The following is a 26,733-nucleotide window of genomic DNA, read 5'->3' on the forward strand; positions in this document are numbered from 1 at the left end:
CATTTAGTTTTTAAAGAATTTGATACGGCGAGAAATAAAAGTAAAAACAATTCACGTTTCAAATATAGCTGACCGTGTATTTGTTTATGACTGAATAACTGAGAGAATGTTAACTAAATTGCCAAACAATGATTATTATCGAACAACAATGGTCATTTACACATTGGCTTTGGCATTAATGAGTGTAAGAGTCACTTGTATTTAGTTGGCTTTGGTGATAGTCTTGTTGAAGTAATATAGCAAAACATACGAGAAATAGCAAGAAGTATAAATAGTAAATACCAAATATTATAGTTTATTGCGATGTCTAAACCAAAACAAGCAAGATTGGATGCATTTTTTTCTTCAAAAAATAAAGATCAGCAGTCCTTAGAGGAAACACCTGTAACGCCCAGTGTTAGCAGTGTTAGAGTTACTCAGGAAATAAGAACAACAGACGATCTTGGATTTATTATGAAACACCATTCGCGGTTAGCCGATGATGAGAGGTCTATACTTCTAACATCTGATGGTATAAAAAACGTCCCGCTTCTTGATACTATTAGGCAAGGTCGCCGCAAGTTTCTCAAAGTTTGGCTCGATGATGATAGGTTTTCGAATTGGTTGGTCTACACTCAATGCTCTGATGGGGGCGGTTTGTGCAAGATTTGTGTTCTGATGCAAGTACGTTTAAAACATGGCAATCTCACTAACGCTGCTTTTGTTAACAAACCTTGCACTCACTTCAAAAAATTCATCGAAAAGGCTGTTGCTCATCGTGATGCTAGTTACCATCGACAAGCAACTTTAGAAGCAAAAAGTTTTCTTAGAACAGTGCTTGTCAACCTTTTTTAAAACGGTACACCCTTTTAACGTTCACACAAAATTTGTACACCCCAGTAAAAAAATTATTCAACCCTGTAACACACTGAATCTGTGGTCCTAACAGAAATGATGATGAGCGCAATATCAACAAGCCATAATCCACAATTCACTTTCTACATCTGAAAGAACCACCATTAACAACGATTATCAAGTGAAATATTTAATTATGATGTCACAAATAGAGTTTTGTAACTTAAAATCTGTGAACACTTGAGATGCATGTTGTGCCAGGTATTGTACATTCCAGTCAGTCTGTTCTAAAACTGAAACCTGCCTGTTGTGATACCTGGTCATAGGTATATTATATTTTTTGTCTGGTACACCCCAGTACACCCCATCAAAGTGGTACACCCTTTAAAAATTATGGTACACCCTGGGGTGTACAATACACCCGGTTGAAAAGCACTGTCTTAGAAGCATGGAAACTAACCAAAATGTATCTGCGAGCCTGGATTCAGAATATTCCAGACAAATAAAGGAAAATCGAAACATAATGGCTTCCATCGTTAAAACGGTGATGTTCTGTGCTTCAAACAACATATCTTTGCGAGGCCATTCGGTAGACAACGGAAACTTTATGAACCTTCTTAAATTTCGCATCGACGCTGGGGACGAAACTTTAAAAAGCCATTTTACTCACATGGCTGGTAATGCTAAATACACTAGCCCGACGATACAAAATGAAATTCTGGGTTTAGCAAAAGGTCTAATTGTTCAAGACATAGTCACTGATGCCAACCAATCGGTTTTTTTTTCTGTAATAGCCGATGAGTCTTGTGATATATCAGGAAAGGAACAGCTAAGCATTGTTTTGAGATACACGAAAGCTACAGAAGTGTATGAGAGTTTTATCGGTTTTGTTGAAATGAACTCGGTTTCAGCAGAATCGATTTCTACAAGTATTTTGTCTCACCTTACCAGCACAGGATTGGATTTACAGAAACTTGTCGGACAGGGCTATGATGGAGCGTCAACAATGGCAGGTCACGTGAGTGGTGTGCAGAAGCGGATTCGCGACAAGTACCCTCGTGCATTATTTGTTCACTGTGCTGCGCACTGTTTAAACTTGGCTATAAATGATCAAAGTAAAGTTCCAACCATCAGAAACACCTGCGACATTATTAGAGAGATCATCCGTTTTTTTAGAGAAAGTCCTAAAAGACGCACATGTTTAGGACTTAACATCCCGTTGTTCTGCCCTACCAGATGGTCTGAAAAATACAAAAGCATTCGAATCTTCAAATGTAATTTTAAACGTATACTCGAATCACTTGGCGCCTTGGAGTGTGATTCCAGCGGTGATACAAGAGCAAAAGCATTTTCGTTAAAATGTGCTCTGGAAAAGTCTGGAGTTACTTACGCCGTGTGTTTGATTGGGCGATTTTCGGCACTCATTGAACCGTTGGCGCGGAAGCTTCAGGCTGTCGGAGTATGTGTGCCAGATGTGAAAAACTTGATCACTTCTCTTCAAAACGTTCTATCTCAAAACCGCATAAACTCGGACACTGCGTTGGATATTTACAAAGAAGCTTGTGAAGTATTAAATGTACAACAGCTGACTACACCCAGAATAGCCGAGAAACAAGTTTATCGCGACAACGTCAACGCAGAATCTGGACCGCAGTATTTTTATCGTGCAGTGTATATTCCTTACATCGAAGGTCTGAGTTCGCTTCACGAACGATTTAGTGACAATTCCTCATTTTTTAATTTGCTATCGATCATTCCACCCAACAAACCAACCAAGTTAGATGAGATTGAGCGTTTATATTGTTTAGATAACCTTGAGAGCGAAGTTATTTTGTGGAGATCTTCTCTAAGCTCTCAACTCAAACCCGAATGTTTTCATGAACTTCTTTTGAGCGCAAACGACTATCCAAGCGTTCGCAACATAGTCCAGATCATAATGGCGTTGCCGGCAACAACTGTTGAAGCTGAACGTTCTTTTTCGTGTATGAAGCGGGTCAAGACATGGTTGCGCTCAACGATGACTTCCGATCGCCTTTCAGATATATGTGTGCTGCATTGTCATCATGAAAAAATCAGCGAGGAAAAGATCAATCAGATTGTGTCAAATATGGCTGGTAGTAGGCGAAGGATGAACTTTTAATCATACCGTTGTGTGCAGCTAAAGCAATGAAGATAATTTTTTTGTGTAATTTGCCTCAGAAAAATTGCTGTTTGTGGGCACAACTATGTCGTTTTTCGTTTTCGTTGAATGTTATTTTACTTGTAAAAAGTCACAAAATATTGCCCCCCCCCAAAATTTTCCGCTGCCTACGCCACTGGGTAGCAGTACTTTGCAAACTGACATTAAGCACGGCTTAGGAATCGTTAATGCGAACCTACGTAACAACATCTAAAAGCGGCTATAGCCCCTGGTATTGTTTAATGTTGGCCCATGGAATTTGTTGACAAAAAAATTATGATTATTTTTATTTCAGAAAGTTTTTGTGCTACATAATACTGCAGTGAACGTGCCATGTTTCTGCTCCAATAAAATGCCCTTTTATTTCGAAACAATTGCAATTCAACCGATGTCTGTTCAATTAATTAAGTGACTACAAACGCATTTGTGTTTAGTTGGAAATAGGTTTTAAAACCGACGTAACTTGAACAAAGGGTTTTCGACGTTACACAAAGTACTCCAGTGCCCCTTTGCAATCTATTTGTATCTTGTGTCGCATGAACAGAATAAAAGGTTTTTGGAGTATCATAAATCAGTTTACTCGCCCTTGACGACATTTTTTTCTAACCATTTAAAAGGGTTCTAAATATTGGCCAAATATTCGGATTCAGCCCGTGTCGTTAAGATGTTTAAGACATGGTTTGGAAAAAGTACCAAGGTTGGCACGCGAGTATATTTTAAAATCAAAATTGGCACGGCGGTGTGTTCGAGTTGGACACCCCTGTCCTACGCTGTCGCGGCTCACTAAAACTTACATCCAGGGAGTCGAACTGCTTGTCAAATGGGTTCAGGTTCGGTTCGGGTTCACTTGGTTTTGTTTTTAAGGGTTCGGGTTCGGTTCAGGTTTTTAAAAATGTATATTTGCGGGTTCGGGTTTTGTTCCGGTTTGGGCAAATTATCCGGTCCGAACCGGTTTGCGGTTTTAAACCGGTTAAAATTTTTATTCGTTTAAATTTAATTCTACCCATCATCTACCCGGCCTTCTCCATAAGAACTACACAAGAGTTTTGCCCGTGCACTGTTAGTTTTGACACGCCCTATAAGTGTTATATCGTGTATTCTTCAGTGCGCTGTTTAAAAATCACAAAATATCAAACAGACTACATTTTTTACTGGTTCGGTTCCGGTTCGGGTCCAACGCCAAACAAAATATGGGGTTCAACTCCGGTTCGGGTTTTTAGAAAATCGTAATTAGCGGTTCGGGTTCGGTTCGGGTTTAATGAAATTAACCGCTCAAACCGGTTCGCGGGTTCGGGTTCAGTTCCGGTTCGACTCCCTGCTTACATCACTATAACGTTTTTGTTTTTGAGGGCACAATGACAGTCGGGCGTAATATATTGAAGTTACAATGGAAAGAATTTTATGAGTTCAGGGGAGGAATTTCATAAAAACTGTAAAAAAAACTTACATTGGAAATGTTACAGAACATTTTTGAAAATACATTAGGAATGTCCATTATAATTTGGATCCGGTTGTAAAGTATTCTAAAATGGACATCCCTAATTATAAGGTATATTTCAAATTGCTATAATTTTTTATGTTATGTTTGTTTTTCGTCTTATGGGGAGGAATGAATACTTCGAAAATGGGCAAAGGGAGGAATGTAACAAACAAGGTTGGGCCACTGGGTTAACGGAAAAATCTATTCGGTGTCGGCCGAGTTTTATGGCCTCATTTAAGTCCTCGGACTAGGGGTTAATACACTGAATTGGGCTCTTATCTTGGGTGGTATTTGTTTGCGTGGTGGGCCTAAGGTTAATCTCCACGATAAATGTTTTGTTAACATATGTCATAAAATCCAGAAAAACATCTTTTTCCAAAAAAACTTTAGCTCACAATTTTTGTTGTTACCACAAAGTAAAATCAAAATTGACTTTTTACCTTTCCACTATTGTCTTGATTGTTTTCTTATCATGAGTTGAGCTTCCTGTGAAGGTTATTTTTTTCTCCCCTAGAATCCTTGTCATATTCAATCTTTATGCATACAATTAAATTGAAAACATTTACCTTCATCCTGTGATGACTTTTGATTCCCGTCATTAGATTTGTTTGCTTTTGACGTGCCTGACCCCATTTTGTATGCTAATTATGCTCAGGGTGAAATTCTGCTGTTTAGCAATAGCGAGAAGATAATGAAAACATAGCTATGTTTGTGAATAAAAATATGTAGCTTTTGTGACCTAACAATTGCACACACTTAAAATGTCGTGATTTCAGAAACTGTGTGTGTTAATTTCCTTGTTTATTAAATACGCCGAACGCTAACTTACTTACAAGTGTCGCTGGTCTGCATAAACGCTTCAGGGCTGATCCCAGTTATAAAATTATGTTTTTAAAAGTTATGGGTTGAGAGATACACACAAAAACGTAAGCAGTAGCTTCAACTTAAGCCTATTTGACGTTAGATGTCCCTTTTTCGAAGATAAGTGTACAGACTCCTACATACGTTTTACCAGCAGTTGTTTTGACTAACTGCGGTTCTTCCTAAATCCAACATATAATTAGGAGATCAAATTTTGAACCACAGTGAAGCATTGTTATGTCACAGAAAGACTTGTGAGAGCATCAAAAGTAGGGTTAATTCGGGTTACAAAAAATTTCTCTTTTTGGATTACGGATATATACGGACATTTGAATTTAGCCATCCGGTTAACCAGATAATAATAAGTCTATTACAACATCATCCAATTGTGGCTCAGATTTAGTTGTGGTGTTCATAATTGTCAAGCATATATCAAATTTACGCATTTACAACATTTATAGTAGCCTACTGCTTAAGAAGTGTATTTCTGAAAAAGCATACATCAGTTGTTTCATATTTTCCCCTACAGTCAATTTTCTGAGCGAAAATAGGCCCAAAACATTGTTTTTAAACGTACAAATTTCTTTTTGGAATCTAGCTCTTTTCCTTCCGAGCAAAACATTTTCTATTTTATTAGTGTTTCTTTGTGACATATGACTTGACTTCTCTCGTGAACTTAAAAAAGTAGGAAATATGTGCAACAAAGTGAATATTCGTAATAATTAAGATAAACATAACGTCGTCCGTTGCATCTATCCTAGTTGTAAGTCGGGTCGGCCTTTTCGGACTAGATTCGGACCGGGTTCGGGCCGGGTTTCGGGTTTCTACTTACGGGTTCAGGCTCCAGTTTCAGGCCCGTTTATAACCCTGATCTATCACTGCACATTAATTGCGTGTTTTCTAAAATTGTCGTTTGTTATCCGGTTAACGGACACAAAAATACCCGGATATCGGATAGCAAAAACTCTTTGGTAAATCGGTTATCCGTTATCCGGATAATTCAACCGTAATCAAACGTTGGAAATTGTTCAAAAACCGATGGAGAGTGATTAGCCTGACGTAGGCTAACGTTTTGCAATCCAGTTAATCCGAGGCAGTCAATTGAATCCGCCGCTTGTATGGACCACACATTCATATATCCGTTAATTGTATTATACAAGTAACGACACAAGACACATATTGTTTGGCGACACGGCCAGACATTTTGACATTTTGACAATTTACATGTTGGTTTGTCTGAATAGGGAAACTTTAGTCGGCAAAGCAGAGCATGCACCGCACTGTTGGTTTTCTGAACGATGTTGTGGAGGCTGGCTGTCATAACTTGTAGCATTCGGAAGTAGACAACTTGATACCTTAGTGTTGCAGTAGTTGTTAAAATTGCTTTTATTTCCCACATTTGTTTCCTCTAAAAGTGATTTCCGATTTGAACTCTCTGACGCTTCAGATTTTTCTTTAAATTTGCACAGAGGCAAATATTTTAGCTTTTCCAAACGTTTTTGTCCTATTTGCTGCTTGCTGTTTTCAGATACCGCATTGATGTCTGACAAAACAGTTTCAGACATTGCACTGGTCTCCGTACGGTGTTGGTTAAGTTCATGGTTGTTGCAGCTTCGTGTTCCTACGACGTGTTTCTGTGTCACAAATACTTAAAGTTATGTTGTAGGTTGTTTTACGAGATGCGTCCCAACCAGTGCTTCGCACTTTGTACACTTATAATTCTGTCAGGAACAATCTATTTTAGTTTTACCTATTTGTATTAAACTTTCTTGATAAATGTCAAGTCGGTTGTTATATATAATTAGGTAACATTTGGTTTCCAAAGAAGTTTGGCTGAGGTGATAAATCGATCTTCTTTTTAAAATGTCGCATATAATGTTTTTCACAAGCCAATTTGTCTTATTAAACTACAAGTTTAGAATCCTAACATGTTGAACGACGCCGAATGTTCATCGAACGAAACATTTCGTATAGGTGCGTGACACAATGATGCCACTTTTCCAAACACAGCTTGGCTTTTACTTTTTAACTATAGTTACGTTATTACAAACCTGTTTTGACGTTCGCATTGGCCCGCTCTGAAATACTTTTGAACATCGACTTAGGTATCTGGAATTTGCTGGTTGTTCAGGTTTGTGCAAAGACTGCGTTAAATGTTCCGTACGATAGTCGCACTGATCCATCGTATGTACACATCCATTTGCATCTTCCATGTTTTTCATCTGTCAGTAAAACATTTGTTGAAGTGAGAAGGATCAAAACAAAGATTCGGAAAGATCAAAACAATTGTTTCAAAAGTGGATTATATGGACTTGAATTAATGGTCGTAATGTTTGTTATTTTTAATGTTTGGACGTTAAAGCTCTAAATAAAACCGATCAATTTGAGGTAGATAACCATAAATTTTGCCTAACAAATACACAGTATGTCTTCAGCTCCTGTAATTCCTACCTCTCTTTTTCTAGCTCGAATGTGGGAATCTATTGCGTACTCTAAAATTGCCGCAGTAATTGCCACCAATGCACCAATCGCCAGAAACACAAAAGCTCCACCCAGATTAGCAATAGTCAAAGACTGTGTGTTGGATTTCACGTCCTGTGGGAACAGTTTACTGTATAGTGCAAAAACTTATAGATAGGGGAGACCGGGGATACTTCGGACCAGGTACGTGACGTTACCGTAGAGCAAGGGTGGGAAACCTGCGGCCCGCGGGCCAAATGCGGCCCTTGAATAAACGTTGTACAGAAATAACCCCAAAGCAGTAAATTCATTCGTTGAGACGCGTAGAAGACATCCACACCATAGAAAGTAACCGGGTTACCATGGTTCTGCCAAATCCCGTATCAGTCGGGGGATCCAAAAGGCAAATGGATGCCCGAAGATTTCCCATCAACCTTTTCTGTTTTAATTTGCGCTAAAGTACCAGCTTAGCCCAGTCGAATTGTATATTAGATGATTCGTTATAATTTCGTTTCGTTTTTACCAAATGTGTCGAATAGAACAAAAAACGTATACTGTCCGAGGTGACCCTGGCCATGACACTTGAGAGCCTTAGGAATTTGACATTTTACATGCATTTCTAGTTTGCTTCGGCAAGCGACACTCCTACCCTTTTTCGGCAAAGGATCACCCTTTACAACAAACTAACATTTAAATTCATGTGACACATATAAAAAAATTATTAGCAATTTTCAAAAACCTTCCGAACCATCCCCGGTCAAACATTTTTATGCGTATGACTAAATTACATTCCATGACATTTAGGCCTAATGGAATACTTAGTTTATAAATTTACGATTGGACACTGAGTGGCGTTGTGGTTCCACCACTTTTGTTTCAGTTCATCAAGAATTCCCTTTTCTTGAAGTTTCAAAATGGCAACACTTAGTTTATCCCTCAATGACGGATCTTGCGAAACAACAGTACAGTTTAAAGTTTATTTACAGTCAACTTTGCAAAAATTTTGCTTACCCATAGTTGCAACCCCGTAACCTCGTGCATCTAACAGACCTCCAACCTGTGTTAGGTTACAATCTTGTGAGATAATATATTCCATCGTGGTTGATTCCATAAGATACGCATAGCCACCTGAAATTGCGCAAATAAAGTTGAAAACAAACTGCTGTTTTGTGTAAACCAACACGGGTCCTGCAATTAGTGGATATGGCGACCAAGGTTTGTGTCAAAATTTTTCATGCAAAATATCCATGAATCGCTATGAATTGTGACGGTTTAACAAGGAATGCAAAAAATGTTTTTACCTTCTCATGTCGTTTTGGCCTTTATAACAATTTTCTTTTTTTAAAACGTATACTAGTTACTGACCTTGCTGGACGCGCTTGACCCCTTCGTGATTGGTTTTCACAAAAACGTCATTGGTCGAATTAAGATACTGCCACATTTTGGAGTATGTTCCAATCTTGGAGTTCTGCAATGAAATAACATAAATGTTTTACTTCCATTTTTACATCTAATGAAAAAAAAGAGTAAAACGTTTAGTAAGTTACATATTTTACTCACTCGAAAAAACGTGGTAGTTGATCCTCCTTCCAGTGTTCCATACTTAATTTTTGTTTGCGCAGCCAGATCGTCTGCAGAAGAAATTTCAACTTCCATGCGGGTGACGGTGAGGAATGCAGCCAGGTTTGCGGTGTATGAAGAAATAAAAATGAGACTGAAAAACCACCAAACAGCGGCCAGTAACCTGCCAAGCATAAATAATGTGAAAGCATTTGGTGCTTAACCGTGACAAAAATACACCAAGGCTAAATAAACTGCACATTTATTTGTTACAGCTTTTTTATTTTTAATCCAGCCAGTCAAACAACTACAGGATAAAAAAAATCTTACAAATTTTTGAATTATTGTACGCTAAATATTTTGTTGACATGTCCAAAGATTTACCTTGTTGACATGGAACGTGGGTTAAAATCGGATCCTTGTTGCATGAGAGCACCTGCTCCATACCATAAGCTGTTCATAACACCGAAGTTTGATTCTTCGCTTGTATTGCTGTTGTTGGGTGGTTGCGTTGATTCGTAGGGACTTAATCTACAAATGAATCACAATGTTTGATATGTTCTATTTGTGTTGACTGTCGGTGTGCTTCAAACAAATGAAAACTGATTTGTCTGTCAAAAACCTAACACAATTATTTTAAAAGCAAGTGAAAGCTAACTGGTTCTGGCAAAGCTTTAAAAAAGCAGTTCCAATGCAAGCTGCGTCAAAGTTAAAACTATAGGGTAATCCACATGTTATAGGTTTTATTTTTGATCATTTTCCCATTTCGTAGTTTTTGCTCGCATTAACGTAAGTTTACATACCTTGCTATAAAGTACATCAAAAAAGAAACCAGCAAGTATGAAACTAAAACCAGAATCCAGATTTGTAGAGAAAGTGGATTAAGAAAACCAAATAAACTCGGATTTCCAAGTGACGGTTTTCTGTAAAGAATTCCAACCCCAAGACTCATATAGGGCTTGGTGAAACAGGTTGCCTTTTCTCTATCGTATGTAATTGTCAGTGGAGCGACTGCCATGTCCGCAATCTGAAAAGGTTTAATATGTTTCGTCAAAGCTTCGAAAAAGTTATGAATCCACCGTATCATGATCTTTACGTCACCCCTTTAGGATTGTCTGGTTCGGGAAGTCGCTGGACCATATGGCCCAGTGCTGCATAGATTCGGCGAGAAACAAATAAATTATACTTCTTCAACTCAGGCAGGGAGACATGATTGCAGGAAAACTAAATCAGGACTCTCCTTAGATCAGTTTTATGTGAGTTTTAATAAAACAAACATTTTTCAGCATTGATCGTAGACTGCATAATTATGCTCAAGTTAAATGCCGGGCCCGAAAAAGATCGTATTTTTACCCTAGCAAGTGCAAATTCTGAAGTAAAAGTAACCGGTGTTTGTCAATGAAATCGTAGGTTTACGAATGTGTAAATCCTGATTTGAACATTTTATGTACTGTTGTATCGCATTTTAATGTCTAATTAAAGTTGGTACATTTAAAACACGTTTATGTCGTCCTACTCAGTTCAACCTTCCTGACAGCCTCGGTCCAAATCTCAGTAAAATGTCATTGGTTTGCAAGCAATTCACTTGTTGAACAACTTAACGGCCGATCTCTCGTCACTGATGAGACCTTATAGGTCGAAACAGTGTGCACTTTCTGCAGCTGAACAACTTAAGTTTTGTAACTTTGCGGAAAACCGTGAGCGTGTGATAGTGTTCGTTAGTGTGTTCTTTTTACCTATGTTTTTGTGTACGCACATGTGCTCGAATACAACAACACGCGTTTTTAAAAATCAGATCAAGATCTACATTCTAATGTGATGTAATCGTCGTTCCAGGCGCCCATGCAAGTTACTGATGTTATGCACATGGACCAGCTTTTTCAAAAAAGAAAACGAATCATACGATAATTTCACATTCGTACTGCTGTTGGAAATCTTTCTGATGTCAAAAGATAGGCCACTGTGTATAGAGAGCAGCTATTCTCTGACTCTTACCCCGCTCCTGAGTTCTCCGATGAGTCCGTCCCACGATCCATCGGCGCGCATACTTCCATATTCACCGTCGGAAACTTCAACAAGCTTGTACGAAAAACCGACATCCTCTGCCAAAAGCTAAAAGACAAGTTCGGTTAGACAAGTTCCAAACTACATTGTTGCACGTAAGTTTATTTCATCTCACTTGAAGCAAATCGATGCAGTATCCCGAATATATCGATTCGTTCGATGTTGTGTTGTGTCGAAATATGTAGGGGCTCTCCTGCGGGCAAAGTTTATGCGATTACAATAAAAAATCCTATAAGCTGACACAAATCCTTTGTTTAAAACACAATTTGCTTAAGAACGTGACTGATAAAATGTAAAATTAATTTTAACTGTCAATCGGGTTTACAAGGCGTGATAATAAATTGAGATACATATATATCATATATTACCACAAGCTTCATATATTACCACAATCGTCGTCACAACAAATGTTTTATTGAATAACAAAGAACTGTTTTCCGTCTTCTCCGCAACCAGAGGTTCGAACATATTTAGACGTTGTTCTGAAGTGCCGTCTTTTACGTCCTTCCATTCACCAACCTGAATAGTTGTACCTTTGTATTCATATTTCAACGTATAAGTTATTTTTCTTTTCTTTATATTTGAGCGTATTATGTGGTGGAAAATAAGCTTTTTTAAAAAAAAGAATTGTAGAGGTTTTAGTTGATGATAAAATATTATAACAAAAAATTGAGGAAAACAAACTATGAAATAATATAAACTTGTCTCTGTCAAATGTTAATTTTAAATACCACGTTTTTGTTCATCACACTTCTTTTCGGCCATTTCCCAAAACGCTTGTTTAATTCTCTGACTAAGTTTAATATAAATTTGAGTAAATTGTTTTATAGAAGGAGCACGTTTGGTGAAATTTTGGATACAGTGATTATTTACACAAAACGAATTTTTAACCGCCTGTAGCTTTGTTTTTCACAGGCAACTTCTTTTGCTCATAAAAGATATTCTGCAAACTTTGTAATAAGTATTTTTTTTATTTAACACGCATTTTAAAAGTAATGTTATATACCAAACCAATATATATAGGTCTATGATCGTGTATTTACTTCCTGCATGTTAAAGTTACCTTTACTAGACCCGTATATGTGATTGAAAGCACATCTAATTCTACATCAACCCTCGATCCCCATTTGTCAAATTTGATCGGACCTGTCATACCCACAAAATTCGTCTGCAACAAAATGTGTCGTCATCCTTTTGAATGATTGCCGATCATTACCGACATGAAAACTGATCAATAGTTACTTGTAAGTTAAGACCCTATGTAAGTTAAAACATAAACGTCATGTTGTCGTAGTGCAGATAAGATTGACGGATTTAAGGCTTATTCGGCGACGCACAAAGTTTTTTACAGTACGAAAAGAAATTTAAAATTGATTTTTAAATCGTATTCACGTAATAATTAACGACAGATTTGGGCAATCTGTGGTACCACAACAGAATACTATGATTGATTTATTTTAACCCAACTAAAAGACAAAGAAATGTCGAAAATGTTCCCTATAACAAAATCCTACATTAATTACTAAAACCACAGCTCCAACGGGAAAAACTTATCATTTTTCAGTCAAAATTGTAACTACATAAATTACCTACGGCGAAACAAACCCTTCATATATTTTAACTTTGTTACGTACTTTGCCCATTGATCGTGCCAGTATATTTCCAAAATCCCACTTTTTATCATCAGTACACAACAAACTGCGGTGCCTAAAAGCTTCTGTGTCATAAACACTTGCGAGAGCCCGTCCGTACATTTGCATCCCATCGTATACGAGAGCTGCACCTGTCTATGTATAATGAGTAATGGATGAGAGGAGTGATGATATCGGGCATGGACACAGTTCTGCCATTTCTTTCCACCACTTACCGTGAATTCAGTGAGTGGAATGTTGGAGATATAGGTCACATATTGCGAAAGCGTTTCTCGCTAAAAAAGAAAATTGTCTTTTTCTATTCGCTCTAATAAACAAATAACTAACCGTTTTCAAAAATGATACATCGACAAAATAATCTGTTTTTTTTAGTTTGCTGTCCTACTTTAAATAGACAAAATCTCGAATCTTTAATTTACTCGCTATGTAAAGAATTTTAAAATTATAAATTCTAGATTTTTTTAATGTCTTCTCTCCTTGTCGAAGAAATCGGTGGAGGCATTTTTTAAAACGGGCAGTAAAAGACTAAATGTGCTAATAAACGCCGAATTGGGTGATATTTTTAAAACTTACCCCAAATCGACGAGCAAGGAATGAATTCCATTTCGATTTTATGTTTTGTGTTTTTGCATTTCTTTTAGTAATTTGCAAAGTTGTGATATTGCAGTTACCAAAAATATAGTTGTTGCCAGCTAGGAGCAATGAAGAGTCCTGTACAGACTTTCTTATAAATCAGCTTTAAAGTGGTAAAGGGTAACAAACACTCACCAATCCGACGAGAATATAGTTAAACTTGATACTTAACAAATCCATTTCGAGTGCCTGCAAATATAACATTTTATTATTTCAATTGGAAAAAAGAGAACCAATTTAGTTTGCAAGTGAAAACATTTGTTTGCAAGCCAACCATATTTAAGAAAATAGCAGCAATTTATCACTTTAGCACGAAGTTTTTCTAATTTCCCAGGATATTTGAAGAAAGCCAATCGTTAGATTACGAACGCACCTTTGTTAAAATTCGAAATAACGTATGATGTGGACTGCAGTCCAACACAATATTTTTAATCTGTCGAAGTTTGATAATTTTTAAAATGTCGAGTACATTTTCCTCTTCCTGAAAAATCTCAATTCTAAGCAACGTGATTTTAATTTGTCGATCGACAACGAGATATTGCAATAAATCTTCAATATTAAATGATTCTGAAACACATAAATTGGATTTATACAATTATGGTTAATTTCAGTTGCAATATTCGTTAAGATACCAATTTGCACCAAATGCATGTAATTTATATTTTTAAATCGTGTCTGTCAAAACCTTCGAACCAACAAACCTGAATGTTTACAAAATACCACGGCAAGATTTGTCCATCTATAATATATTATAAGGTCCGCTAAAGCTCTGCCCATGGTCCGAGACGTTGGCGACATTTGAAAGGAATAAACAATTGGATTGGACAACTGCAAAAACATAAGCTTTACCAAACATGTTTAGCACTGATGGAAACAGACATGTGATTTCGTACGTTAAAAGCTTGTGGCAATGGAGTCGAGAAGCGCTGCACATAAATGTAAGGCATTTCCTTGGCGTGGCATACAGATTGAACGTACGAGGAATACTTGAATCCAACGATACCTGCCACCCCAAGGCGCAGCTGATCACAAGCTGTAAATAGTTTAACAGTATTAAATATCGCGAAATTATGGAACTATCGCTACAACAAAAACCAAATAACGCGAAAATTTGTAATTTTTGATTACTAGTTGGCTTTGATTTTCATAAATAAAATACTTAACATAGGCTAAACACATATTTATTTTGCTCAAAAGAAATTTTTTTCGTAAAACGTATACATGCCTTGTGTAGCCTGATCAAATGCTTGCAGTGGCCCATCCTTGTAAGACAGAATATTATGCGTAAAGATTTTGTTAAATGCAAAATCATTCGCGTGTTTGTTCAGCATTAGAACAGAAAATTCGAAAGCCAAACTGATGCGTCGATCAGTTTCTGAACCTTCCAAAGTATTTCTTCTGGCAGAGAAAAGGATGGTTTCAATTTTTTTCTGTAAGATTTCCGATGTTTGTGCAAATGAATATTGATTGCTGAAAAGTCCACCTAAGCATAAAACAGTTTGACGTAAAAAAACAGGCATTTAGCGGTTAAGACGATTTTCACATTTCAATCGTTTCAATTCACTTATCAACACATATGTATTTTGTTGCTGACTGGCTTCATTGGTTTCAAGTCTAGTTTAAAACTAAAGTTTAAAAACCGAATGTACACCGAAAATGGAGACGAATCTTTTCTAAGTTTTGCCCTTTTGTGACAGCAACAGGCAGTACGTCAGTTTGACTTAAGTGGCAATGCAAGATCCCCAGCTTTTAAAAAGTTGTCACTCAAAACTTAGCGCTGACCCAGCCAGTGGCCAAATTTGTCGCGTCATCTGAAAAGCAACAAGTGCACACAACACGTTGACTAATGGAACGATGGAGTTGTGTCGAAGCCGAATATTGATTTGGGCGAACTTTCAACAGCAACTCAGCCTGTGTCAAATTCTATGCAGGATACATATGACTCTATTTCAATCGATTTTAACTTAATCACGGTTAATAAATGAGTTGGCGCTGCCGGATTCGACCAGTTTAATCGCATAAAACGGTTTCCAATGTAAGTGGCCCAGGCGTACATCCTTTCCGTAATGGAACAACAGCTTGACCCCACCCCCTCAAAGGTCACTCCCGCGGGTATTAACGAGCCATTTAAAAATAAGTGGAGTGTAAAAAACAGTAAGCACGCAATGCATAGTTGTCCTGTATATATTTAATACTTACACTGTTTCAAATAATCATTATAGTGATACAAACTTAATTATATGTTTTTTCGGTTACGTTAAAAACAAATGTCAAAAAGTATAAATTACCGAAAAAATAAATAAACTGCGCCTATACTAGATTATTTCATTGTGGTAAAGTGTAAAAAAACACATAAAAACAAAAATTGTTTAGGGCGTCTTTGTACGGTTCGTTAAAAATAGGACACGAAAAATAAGACGATAAACGCAACGACTTAAAAACATTGACAAAACTTTTTTACATCCTCTCACGAGAAAGCGCTCTCTTATAATTTACTAATATTTTTGTACGGCATACATATAGGCTATAATATAGCCTATGTTTGTGTTTAATCTTATTGCATTTTGTTGCTTCTTTGTAACGTTTTTTTACAGACTACAAAAACAAAATAAAAGGAGAGAAAGACGTTAATGTGATAAAATCATGAAAATTAAGTTTTTGACGATAATTAAAATTGCCACACTGTTGTAAGTTCCGTGCTCTTTTCAAAAATTACTTCAGGTTGACAACAAAAACAAAGTTTGCCACTTTTGTTAAAGTCACCAGTCTAAATTAATCTAGACATTTATCAGGCCTATAAGTAGGTGGTATAAAACTGCTGCTGCTCTTTGGCGACTAAACACGAACACCTGACGATAATACGTACGATAATAAAACAAAACTATTAAATGTCATACCTATTCTAATAGTGAGTGTGGGCTTAAAGTACAATCCAAGCGCGAGAAAAATCAAAACACAATTGAGTCCAACCATTGTCACCTGAAAACAAATGTATGATAATTACACAACTAGTCTGAAGTCCTGATGCAGATCTATTGGGTCGGCACGTCATCATTTAGGTCGGCACTTTATAAAATATATTTTGGTACTCAAATGACAAATAAACCACGAACTGAAATGATATTACCATGAACACATGCCTTTCCTCCTAATAAATTAAGGGATCGAAACACGGATTTTGTTTGTCCGCGCGTTTTAAATGCTTTTGCTGCAAATTCTTCAATCTATAACTCATTTTTTGGTTACTTTATTAACTGATCATTAAGTACAGCTTTGACACCAAATTCTACAGATTCCACCTGACCGACTTCGTTTGTAAGCCGTCTTACCTGCAAAGCTCTTCCGTCCACTGCAAGAAATGCCGAAATCGATTTCTAAATGTGGTAGTTTGGCGTTGGATCGAAAGATGTCATACAAGAGACTACGTAAGGACAGAAAGAGAGGATTGCAACTCTTTTATTCGTGCTGTATCCTAAGTCGATCCAATAAAAACACAAAGCAACTTTTTGCACTGAGGACAAATAATTTCTCGCTACTTACACCCGAAAACATTCCCTTCAAAGCTGACGCTTAGGTTATGAGCACGAGATGCGATGAACTAAGCTTTATATTCCGATCTTAAATCGATATCTGTGGGCACGCGTATGGATTCAATTGCATATAATTAAAATCCAATAGAGAAGCGCTAAAACCTTTGCCTCTTGCCTTGACTGCTCCCAAACGTGTACAGACGCAATTATTAAGTAATGAGCTGAAGTCAACCGCTTGTGCGCCAAAAGCGTTTAAGTGCAAATGGTACATTTTTGTTCACGTTTTTAGTCAAGGTTATGATAAAAATGATCAGCGAATCATAGTACTGTAGATAATTCATTGCACAACACAATACAAACAGTATACACTAAAACATAAACATTTTAAATCAGAACACTGCAATTGGGAGATGCTGCTTTAAAATAAAAACTGAAAAAATTACTCATACTAGCGCTGCTGATATAACTATGGTATAGAACACTGAACATGAAACTGCGAAACTAAACAAGTTGTTGATTTACAAGATTGCACTCAAATAGATCTATGGCGGCAGAGAAAAAACATCAACATGATAAAATCACACCAATAACTTCAAATAGGAAAATAAAATCTGGAGATAGCAGATAGGAATTGCACATTTTCACACGCAAACAAACAACACGTTTTGTATCGCTTTGTCAGATGAAACTGTAGCACAATGAGCAAAACCGTTTCAAGCAGCGTTAAGACTATTCCGGGACCATTGACTTGTAATGTTCTGCTGTTTTCTGGAGAGTTTCCACGATCTAATAGATAAAAAATACATCAGACTAAATTCCAAAATATTTATTGATTTTAGTGCTCTAATCGAGTCGATTGTAAGATGCGACTTACAACCGAGAGCATCTTAAATGTTTCATGTCTTATATATGTTTTCTGTACATCTCTATGTTTATTGACTGTCGTCTGCACTGCCTCTTGCGTACCAATTTCAACAAATACAGTGCGAAGTAAACTACCAGCCTGACAAATTACGTCAACTGTACAAAATTTCCTGGTGCCAGTAAGAAGTTAAATACACTAAAATTTTATTTTACGAAAGATTGGGTTTTATACCTGCCCCTTACATTATTTTTTTTAAGCCGAAGCATGCGACCTAGAATTAAAAAAGTACAGTTGTGAAATATTTTGCCTGTCACCGATGAATTGATCTCCGACAACTGTTTAAATTGCTTTATTGGAGTAAAAACTTGATAATGCCGATCGGTGTTTCTTCAATATATTTTTTGCTTACCTTTTGATGAAAAGCGATTTGGGCAGCCAGAAAGTCCTTCATGTACATTGCAAAATCTCCAACCCGATAATGCTGGAAGTGATTTACTTCGGCTAAAACAAAACTATACCAGTTACAAGCGGCTAACCATGCAAAACGATAAGTTGCAAGAAACCTGGAATTAAAATCGTTCCTATCGCGATCCTGACATAGCTAATTTGTTAGATTTTGTTTTTAACGTATAATTTTGAATTCGTGATAAACGCATCGAGCTGTATGGAAAAACAACTCAAATAAAACAATCAACAAATTTCAGACCAAAAGAAGTTGCAACAACATTCATATTTCTATAAAACATACCTTGAACGCAGTAAGCAACCTTTTCCGTCCTCAAAGTGACGTCATCCATTTCGTCTGACGTAACTTTGTTTTCCAGTTGCAGTCGACGAACATCTTTCTGTTTGTCCAGCACACTCTGTAGAAAAACACGTCAATCCGGTTTAGTTTCAGCTTAGTTTTTTGGTTCGTTGCTTTTTATATCAAATACCAACAATGTTAATGTTCAGTGCCCTGCCGAAAAAAGCTTTTAGATTCGGGTTCGGGGTTCAGTTTAATTAAAATTACATTTTTGATTCGGGCCTAACTTAACACTCGGCTTCATTTTTGCCGCAATTTAGGCAACCTAATGAGGGCTTCGTTTTTTAAAATCGGATGCGGGTAGGGTTTTGGCTCATTCCTAAAGTGAACACATTTCGTATTTGTCCATATTTTTTTCGTTTTTCGATGGTTTTGTACTTTACTGTTTTGACGTTATAAAAGACGATTCTTTCGTATACGAGCGGCAAAACGTTGGTAAAGAACATAAAGTTCAAAAGATGAACGACGCATCTCCGAAATCTACTTACAAGTATCACAAAACACAGTCAATACCGATTCGCCATACTTGTGTTACAACGTGGCTTTCTAATTTTGACATAAAACAAACTCGAAAAACAATAGTTAGGTTTTGTACAATTTAGGCAAAACGTTGTTGTTGAACGAAAAAGAATTAAATGAATGCTACCGAATACTGCATACTACTATGCGAACTAAGTTAAAAACAATTTGGAATACCTTTGCCACAAGGCGGATAACCATGTTATTAGGTAAAATAGATAATTTTTAAATAGGGCATTAATTTGGGTTGGCAATGTATAGGAACGACACCTTTCGCATTGTATTTGTAGTTCCCAAACCAGCCTGTGTCATATACCTAAACGATCCTGCTTCTGTTGAAACTGAAAGTATAACAAGACTTAGTTACTAACAAACCTTTTCGTTTCCAAGAATGTTGGGAAACGTTGCAAGAACTCCTTTATATTCGTTGATTCCTTCCAACAGAGGATACCAATCACTTTTCGCTTGCTCTCCGTACATTTTACCAATAGATTCGAACGCGAAGCTTGTCTGCTTCAGTGCATCAGTTAGTGGTTGGGAAACTGAAAAAAACACATGAGTTAGATCAATGGTTCTCAAAAAGGGACCACTTGGCACAATGAGGAACTTTTAATTCTAGGAAGAAATTTTTTGGCAAGGGGTAAATGGGAGGAAATGCTGTAGATAAAAAAACGCGATTAATGTTTGTTTATTTAACACAGCGGTTCTCAAACTGGGGTCAATAGTCCCTTAAGGGTCGGAGAAGCAACGAGTTTGAAGTCATTATGCACTTTTTTTAAGTTTACCAAATCTGTGTAAATGCAGTTGTAACGGGAATGCCTGGTGCATTTTGTGTGATTTTTGTTGTTGAGAAATTGGCAATATTTTTGTTTGTAAGAGAGGAATATGAAAAAACTGAACATGAACACTGAATAACACAAGACAACGATATGTAGCATGGTTTAAAGTTGCTTGTGGTCTCGAAGGCTGTGGGCAGAGTTACGTTTGAAAACATGCTAATTTGTCGTCTTCATTTAAAAAAAAGAAAACATAATCAATTGAGTGGTTTTGAGTAAGTCATTTAGGACATCAATACACAAATGTGCCATTTAAGTTTTCTGTGACAAAAAACTAAACTCAACATTGCCATACTATATAGTAAAGATAATTCTTTACGACTTAACCGTTACCACGTACATGGTTGTGTTTATACTATAAGCTGGAAATCAGTGATACGAAAATGCATTACGTCACACTTTCCTGCTTGCTACAGACGCAAAACAAGGAAGTTGTTCTTATTACTATTGGAATATTTCTACTGCAGAAGTATTTACCCGGTCTTTCGTCGAGTTCAAACGATTGACTGAGTGAGTTTAACGCCAAGGCGAATTTTTGATTCTCTTGCTTGTAAGCTGCAAAAAAACAAAACAATAATGTACAAGAATATTTTATCGGAATTGAAACGTGTTGTCATATAATAAGGGGAACTGAAATTTTACTACATCCCATAAGTTTTACGGATTAAAAACATGATGGCAACGCCAAAAGAGTTTCCATAAGGAAATGGCTTGGGCCTAAGGAACGAAATATTTAGTACCTCCCTGGTAGCACTTGATCTGTTCCTGTCCGATTATCATGATTTGTTTGCAAGATTCGTCCATACTTCTTGTAAACTTTGTGTGTGTATCTAGCGTCTGCTCCCTACAAAATTTGTGATTTGGCAATGACAAGCAATACTTTGCAATATGCCTTTAAGTTCAAAGATGAAAAACGTAAAGATAAATTGTTCCGTGAAATATTAACTCCAATTAGTGAAACAAATTTCGCCAGTTGTTACGATGAAGTTTTATCTGAAGGGCATGAACAGTTTGCCAATGTTTGTTGTGGTCAACATCAAGAGAGTGAACAGTTTGGAAATGGACACCTCGCCTCATTCCAAAAAAAAGAATGAAAAATGATTCAAGTGATCGAAACATATGGCTGACCAAGAAAGTATTCTCGCGGGAAGCAGCCGCGGTTCGACAAAAATCCATATCATCTGTTACTTACGCTACGACCAGGTCAACAGTGTTAGGGGGTGGTTCTACACTGAGCAGAAACGCGCCACCGACAGCTTCATCTCTTTCAGCTTTCCGTTTGCCAGCTTTCCACGCCTGTTAACCACAAAATTGCGCACCTTATGTGACACTATCATGTATAAATTGCGTTTTTGAAAGTTATAACTCAGAAAATAGTTTGGGACATGCTAAATAACATGTTGATAGCCAATTCTAGCATAGAAATCGGTATAGTCGAGTACAAATTTCCAGGGGTCATAACCTTTTTTAACACACCGCGGTAACGCGTTTTTGACGAACCACTAAGCCCACGTGGTAACTGAGGTTGTAAAACTGCAAATCAACGCACCCGTTCGTCGTCTTTTGATGTGATAAAATGTTTAAATACTTCAGATCTTGAGACCACAGGGTGGAGAGCAATACGACAAATCCACGACTGAAGTTGGGCGCGACGTGCCTCAATAAATTCATCCTCATATCGTCCTGCGTTACAATTTTTTAATAACATAAACGATGAAATGAACTAAATGAAAATCAACCATTATCCTGCTATATGTTAAATTACCATTTTCGATCACACAAATAGTGTACAACTCAAAATTGCACATTAAAAAAAGAAGACACGAAAATAAAGTGTCGTTGTAACATTTAATTTTTTGTTGATAAATTGGAAAAAAAAAGTTTTGACCGCAATCAAGGTTAAAGATTTGCGTTTCCCAAAGGCAGAAGCAGTAAAACCAAAACGGGTTGTTTGTGACAAGGTCATAAAATCGGAAATCAATGCAGTGTGTCTAGTTCAATGACTATCAATACTAGGGATTGGTGCTGTAGTTAAACTAGGCACCGCAGGATCTATTATTATTATCGAATTTTCGCTATCAATTAAACACAGTTCGTACATCGGTGTTCCTGGGCTGTGTCTTGCATACGCAACGCAGTTAAGGAGCTTGCAGAGGCGTGCAATGTCTCATATCCGCTTTCATTGAAAGAAGCATGAAAATGAATTGCACCAGGCTAGGTATAAACATTAAACAACTTGCCTCGCACGAATTTAGTAACCACGACCGTAAAACTAGACGCAAACATGAAACACAATCTCACTCTTTTAAATTGGACGGCAGTAAAACCCTTGTCTAGTATTTTAGCATTCAAGTTGCAACCTGATTAGAAAGAAATTACATAGTGAACACATTTTATTGGAAACCTTTTGCAAACGATGTAGATGAAATTGGCGCAAATTTTTGCAAATAAAAAAGTTATTTTCAATCAAGCTACTATTCAAGTTTTCAAATTCGAGCTGTTACCAGTTATTTGTTTGTCGGGAAGCTGTGGAATAGCAATTGTGACGTTGTATTTCTTGTTTAATTGCTCGTACAGCCAATCAAAATGCTTGAAGCGGCGTTGCACTGGGGTATCGGTATGCTGGAGGCAAAATAATTCAAGGAAATTGTTAGACATTCATATAAGTTACAGTCAGCAATATCACATAACACTAACTGAAGGAGTAATGTTGTATGCGATGAAGCTTTTAAACCCGGAAAACTTGCTTTCTTTGACTGGGTTTGAAACAGCACAGCTAAAAGGTTCTGGGCTGTTTTCCCACATTGGTCCAACATCAGCAAGCTGCAAAAATGTTTGGATAATAAACTTTCTTTGGTAGCAAACAAATTCTTGTGCATGTTTCATGTTATGACTAAATCGCTTGCATAAAAGAGATAAAATATGGGCTAAACATTTAACAAAAGCCCACCATGAATAACTTACCACAATATGACTAGTTGCAGTGTCTCCTAGCTCAGCTTTACATTCACCAAGTATGTATGCCTCAGCTGGTGTTTTGGTGAAGGTAGAAAGTCTAAAAGCAAATACAGGTAATCCACGATTGGTTTCCAGTCCCAGCAACCTAACCTTCATTAATTTTTACTCACAAGTTCATTCCCACTTTAATAGTTGTTTTTCGGTCTGTCCTTTTGGTTGGAGAGGCTTCAGATATTCCAAGCGATTGGTGTGATTTGGTTGGGGAAGGCGGTTGCTGATACTGTCAAAAAGGAACGCAATAGTAATGTACAATATTTGCAATCAAATTAAAACTCATCATAGAATTTTACAAAATATTGGACTATCCAAACATGTTTGTGAAACAAACTAACACATAAAAATTATAAATCAGACCAACATTAGCAGCAGGAGCAGATGAATCCCAATCATCAGCCCAATCATTTCCATCACTTGCTACTGGAGGTTGTTGTTCTTGCGTTGGTGCCGGATCTCCCCATGGCTGGGACAAACACAAAACTGATATTATTAAGTACACTAAACATTTTGATGAATTAACTCCATTATTAAAATTTGATGTCAAAAATATGCTGAACAAAATTGCAGGCCTTTTCTTATGATAAACTGGAATATGCATTTACCAAGTACATTTTACTTGTACAGTTTGGAATACCAATGCGATAAAACATTAAGTAAAATTGTTGGTACTACACAACTGCCAAATGAAAGGTGTATCACTACAAACATCAGTTTGGTTATACTTGCATGCAAAAAAAACAAATTTTAGCATAAAAAGTGAATAATCACACAAGTAGGTGTTAACTATTTATCAATGACAATAAAATGATCATAAAATATACATTATAAATTAAAAACCAGGTAATGTCATAAACCTACTAAAAAGAACAAGACATGAAAACAACAGCCCAACTAAAAGCATAATATACGTGAACTATACCTGTGATGTATTTTCCTCATAAGACATTTGAAATGTTAGCAGAGTAAGAAAATTAAAAGCATGAGTAATCAGAAGCATTTAGTAGTTTAAGCAAAGCTGTGTGGTGGTTAGTCAAAGTAAAAAGCAACCAATGGCAATTATTAAATATGATGGTACCTTTTCATCGCCCAGCGTTTCAAGTTTTTCACTTTGCGATTTCTGACCAGAAAGCTTGCAATTAAAATTTGTACTTTTTTTATTCCCAAAAAATATGAAAATTATCACAAATTGGAACAAATTGCTGAATTTTATAAACATCTTGTTTATTGTGCAAATGGCAAATTGTTTGACAGTTTTTAATATCATAATTAATTTAAATGCTCAAGCTAATATTTTTTAAGAACTTCAATACAATTATAACAATTAAAAATAAACTTTGATTTTGACAACTGTTTTGCAATACCTGTGGACTAAACCCAAGACCAAAAGTGTCATCATCATCGAAATGCTTGCAAACGGAGCAATACGTATTAAGGGATCATGCAGATATACATTTTACCAAATTACAACAATAAAGAAAAAGAGGATAAAACAGTCGTTTACATTTAGCTAATGCTTTCCCTTAAATATAATTTCTTATGGGCGTACATTGGATAATTTAATAAACTTGTACATGAAACAAAATTACATTATATTTCATTACACAGTACAAACGTTTAATGTTTACTGTTTCTGATATATTTTTTATTACAGCTACTGATCTAAGTGCTCTGATCCATTGAATATTACTTCCAATATAAAAACAAACAAGCAAGCATTTATTTATGTGTGTTCCTCAGATTATTACAGTAATAGATACATGGTTGTTAGATGCAAACCATTTTTACAAAAAGACAACCAATAAATGGAAACACAGAGAACTACACTTACTACCTCATTTCCTTCAAAAGTTTTACCAACACCAAATGGATCATCATCATTATTGTATGGCTTGTAAATTAAAAAAAAAACTATCAAATCAACAGTATGTATGACAATCTCTCAAATAGATATTGATAGACATGATATTACATACCTAATGTAAATGCATTATCTAAAAGTACATTGGGTACTGTTGGTAGTGGTTATGAGTATTGAACACAATTAGTTGATCCTAACCTGTATCGGTGGTGGAGGTAGGTCCAAAACAGGTGCAGCAGTTTGGCTCATGTCACAAGCCTGCAAAGATAGTGCATTTTGAAGTCTAGGGTTCATTTAAAATACCACAACAAAACAAACCTAGTGAATCAATAGAAGTTACAATGTTTCGCAATCCAAACAATATTTGGAAACTAAGATATGTGTGTTTTCAAATAAACAAACACAAAACCTTTCTGGTAACTTTTACCTCTACATATGTCTCAGGAAATAATCCTGTTGTTCCATCAGCCCTCTGACCTTCCCACCAACCATCACCTATGTCCTAAAAGCAATGAGTTTGTACTAAGTGACAAATGAAGATTAGGCAGGTTATACAAAGCATTATCTTCCCAATTGTGGAATTTTTTTTAATTAATGAAGAATTTTACATAATGTGTTTCTTCATCAATCTATAAAACTAATATAAAGCACTTTACATTTTTAAATATTGCAGATAAATGTTAAAAACTTTACCTTATTTGTTACTGTTATTATTTCATCAGCAGAAAATGATAGTTCTCCATTTTCAGTATCACCATCAAAATCATACAAGGTTTTGACCTAAAAAAGGTGAAAACTATAATCCCATATGAAAGAAGGTTGTCTTGTATTTTTGTAACACTTGAAAAGTATAAACAAAACTGTCAGATAACTTATGTGAAAGAAATGCATTGAACCGGTGTCGTTTCAACAATTTACTAGGGCAAAGACTAAAAGTAACATTGTTAAACCATTTGTATTACTTTTAGGCATTGTGAGGTGTGTGCTAAAGCTGTAGTGCCAAACAAACACATTATCCAAAGCAATGTTTGCGCAGCAGTTACACTTTTGTTTTCCAACTTCTTACTTTTGACAGATGAAGTTTGTTTATTTTTTATTTCTCTAGAATAATAACATAAATTTTATCATATATTTTCAAGAAACTTTACATGCAATAAGCCTTGTAAAACTGCAAGTTACACAGCTCACCTTTTCCATTTTTCTGAGCTAGGTACAAATTGCAAAAATCTCTACTTGTGCACAGCCAATCAACTTTACTTTAAAACTGTTTACAGCTAGCGACAGGAATACAAAAAAATGCAGTTTTAACTCTTTAGGCTTGTATGCCACTTCCCGTCCAATACGCAGAACATTGTCTTAAAATTAAATAATGATGTTTGCCTTTTGCAACCTTTGCTATAAAACAAGTCATGCGGAAAAACCTGGTCAAGCGGAAATGTTTTTTAATAAAAATATATTTTTGTAATGTTTATGGCTATTCACAAACCGCATAAATTTTACTTCCCCTTACAAAAAAAATGTAAAAAATCATGACAACTAGGTGGACCCGATAGTTTATGTTCAGATTGTTGTTAAGTAAACA

The 26,733-nt window shown here is 36.3% G+C and overlaps 3 protein-coding genes across 20 annotated transcripts; 1 reads left to right on the plus strand and 2 right to left on the minus strand.

Moving 5' to 3' along the window:
- The first annotated feature begins 1,282 nt into the window (after nucleotides 1-1,282).
- Nucleotides 1,283-2,974, plus strand: LOC145229597 (zinc finger MYM-type protein 1-like). The gene has a single exon (XM_080094943.1). It carries the CDS (start codon nucleotides 1,283-1,285, stop codon nucleotides 2,972-2,974), a length of 1,692 nt encoding a protein of 563 aa, XP_079951069.1.
- Nucleotides 2,975-6,488: 3,514 nt separating this feature from the next.
- Nucleotides 6,489-14,745, minus strand: LOC145229599 (glutamate receptor ionotropic, kainate 2-like). The gene is made up of 20 exons (XM_080094944.1): nucleotides 14,617-14,745; nucleotides 14,425-14,551; nucleotides 14,097-14,290; nucleotides 13,859-13,912; nucleotides 13,664-13,801; nucleotides 13,306-13,365; nucleotides 13,073-13,225; nucleotides 12,502-12,606; nucleotides 11,826-11,957; nucleotides 11,554-11,631; nucleotides 11,370-11,486; nucleotides 10,178-10,401; nucleotides 9,759-9,905; nucleotides 9,375-9,558; nucleotides 9,180-9,282; nucleotides 8,826-8,942; nucleotides 8,650-8,762; nucleotides 7,806-7,949; nucleotides 7,406-7,576; nucleotides 6,489-6,988 (listed from the first exon to the last, which is right to left on the minus strand). Exons 1-20 carry the CDS (start codon nucleotides 14,668-14,670, stop codon nucleotides 6,575-6,577), a joined length of 2,829 nt encoding a protein of 942 aa, XP_079951070.1. The 5' UTR covers nucleotides 14,671-14,745; the 3' UTR covers nucleotides 6,489-6,574.
- Nucleotides 14,746-17,163: 2,418 nt separating this feature from the next.
- On the minus strand, nucleotides 17,164-26,515 carry LOC145229122 (sorting nexin-33-like). Of its 18 annotated transcripts, none has more exons than XM_080094390.1 (21): nucleotides 26,340-26,515; nucleotides 25,845-25,931; nucleotides 25,579-25,653; nucleotides 25,350-25,409; nucleotides 25,125-25,181; nucleotides 24,655-24,699; nucleotides 24,369-24,422; nucleotides 24,213-24,227; nucleotides 23,655-23,756; nucleotides 23,407-23,516; nucleotides 23,243-23,333; nucleotides 22,976-23,101; nucleotides 22,783-22,900; nucleotides 21,828-21,961; nucleotides 21,471-21,574; nucleotides 21,019-21,122; nucleotides 20,756-20,833; nucleotides 19,818-19,984; nucleotides 18,867-18,981; nucleotides 18,528-18,619; nucleotides 17,164-18,039 (listed from the first exon to the last, which is right to left on the minus strand). In XM_080094390.1, exons 1-21 carry the CDS (start codon nucleotides 26,346-26,348, stop codon nucleotides 17,983-17,985), a joined length of 1,800 nt encoding a protein of 599 aa, XP_079950516.1. In that variant the 5' UTR covers nucleotides 26,349-26,515; the 3' UTR covers nucleotides 17,164-17,982. The 18 variants fall into 18 exon arrangements, with proteins under 18 accessions (XP_079950516.1, XP_079950512.1, XP_079950511.1 ...); XM_080094386.1 differs by lacking the exon at nucleotides 26,340-26,515 and adding an exon at nucleotides 26,114-26,252 and having other exon boundaries at nucleotides 24,369-24,410; XM_080094385.1 differs by lacking the exon at nucleotides 26,340-26,515 and adding an exon at nucleotides 26,114-26,252.
- Between the last annotated feature and the right edge of the window lie 218 nt (nucleotides 26,516-26,733).

This window comes from Phallusia mammillata, chromosome 5 (assembly GCF_965637545.1).
Source record: "Phallusia mammillata chromosome 5, kaPhaMamm4.hap1.1, whole genome shotgun sequence".
Taxonomy (NCBI): Eukaryota; Metazoa; Chordata; class Ascidiacea; order Phlebobranchia; family Ascidiidae; genus Phallusia; species Phallusia mammillata.

Bases quoted from the DNA above. Each gene is read 5' to 3' on its own strand.
- LOC145229597 (XM_080094943.1), top strand. From the start codon at position 1,283: ATGGAAACTAACCAAAATGTATCTGCGAGCCTGGATTCAGAATATTCC.
- LOC145229599 (XM_080094944.1), bottom strand. From the start codon at position 14,670: ATGCCTTACATTTATGTGCAGCGCTTCTCGACTCCATTGCCACAAGCT. The intron at 11,958-12,501 runs GTAACTTTAACA...ACAACTATTCAG, and splicing joins CATATACGGGTCTAGTAAAG to GTTGGTGAATGGAAGGACGT. The intron at 6,989-7,405 runs GTTTGTAATAAC...TTTGTGACACAG, and splicing joins CAATGCGAACGTCAAAACAG to AAACACGTCGTAGGAACACG.
- LOC145229122 (XM_080094385.1), bottom strand. From the start codon at position 26,164: ATGTGTTTGTTTGGCACTACAGCTTTAGCACACACCTCACAATGCCTA. The intron at 25,932-26,113 runs GTAATACAAATG...CACCTTTTTTAG, and splicing joins ACACCTCACAATGCCTAAAA to GTCAAAACCTTGTATGATTT. The intron at 21,123-21,470 runs GTAAGTAACAGA...CAAATTTTGTAG, and splicing joins ACTGTTGACCTGGTCGTAGC to GGAGCAGACGCTAGATACAC.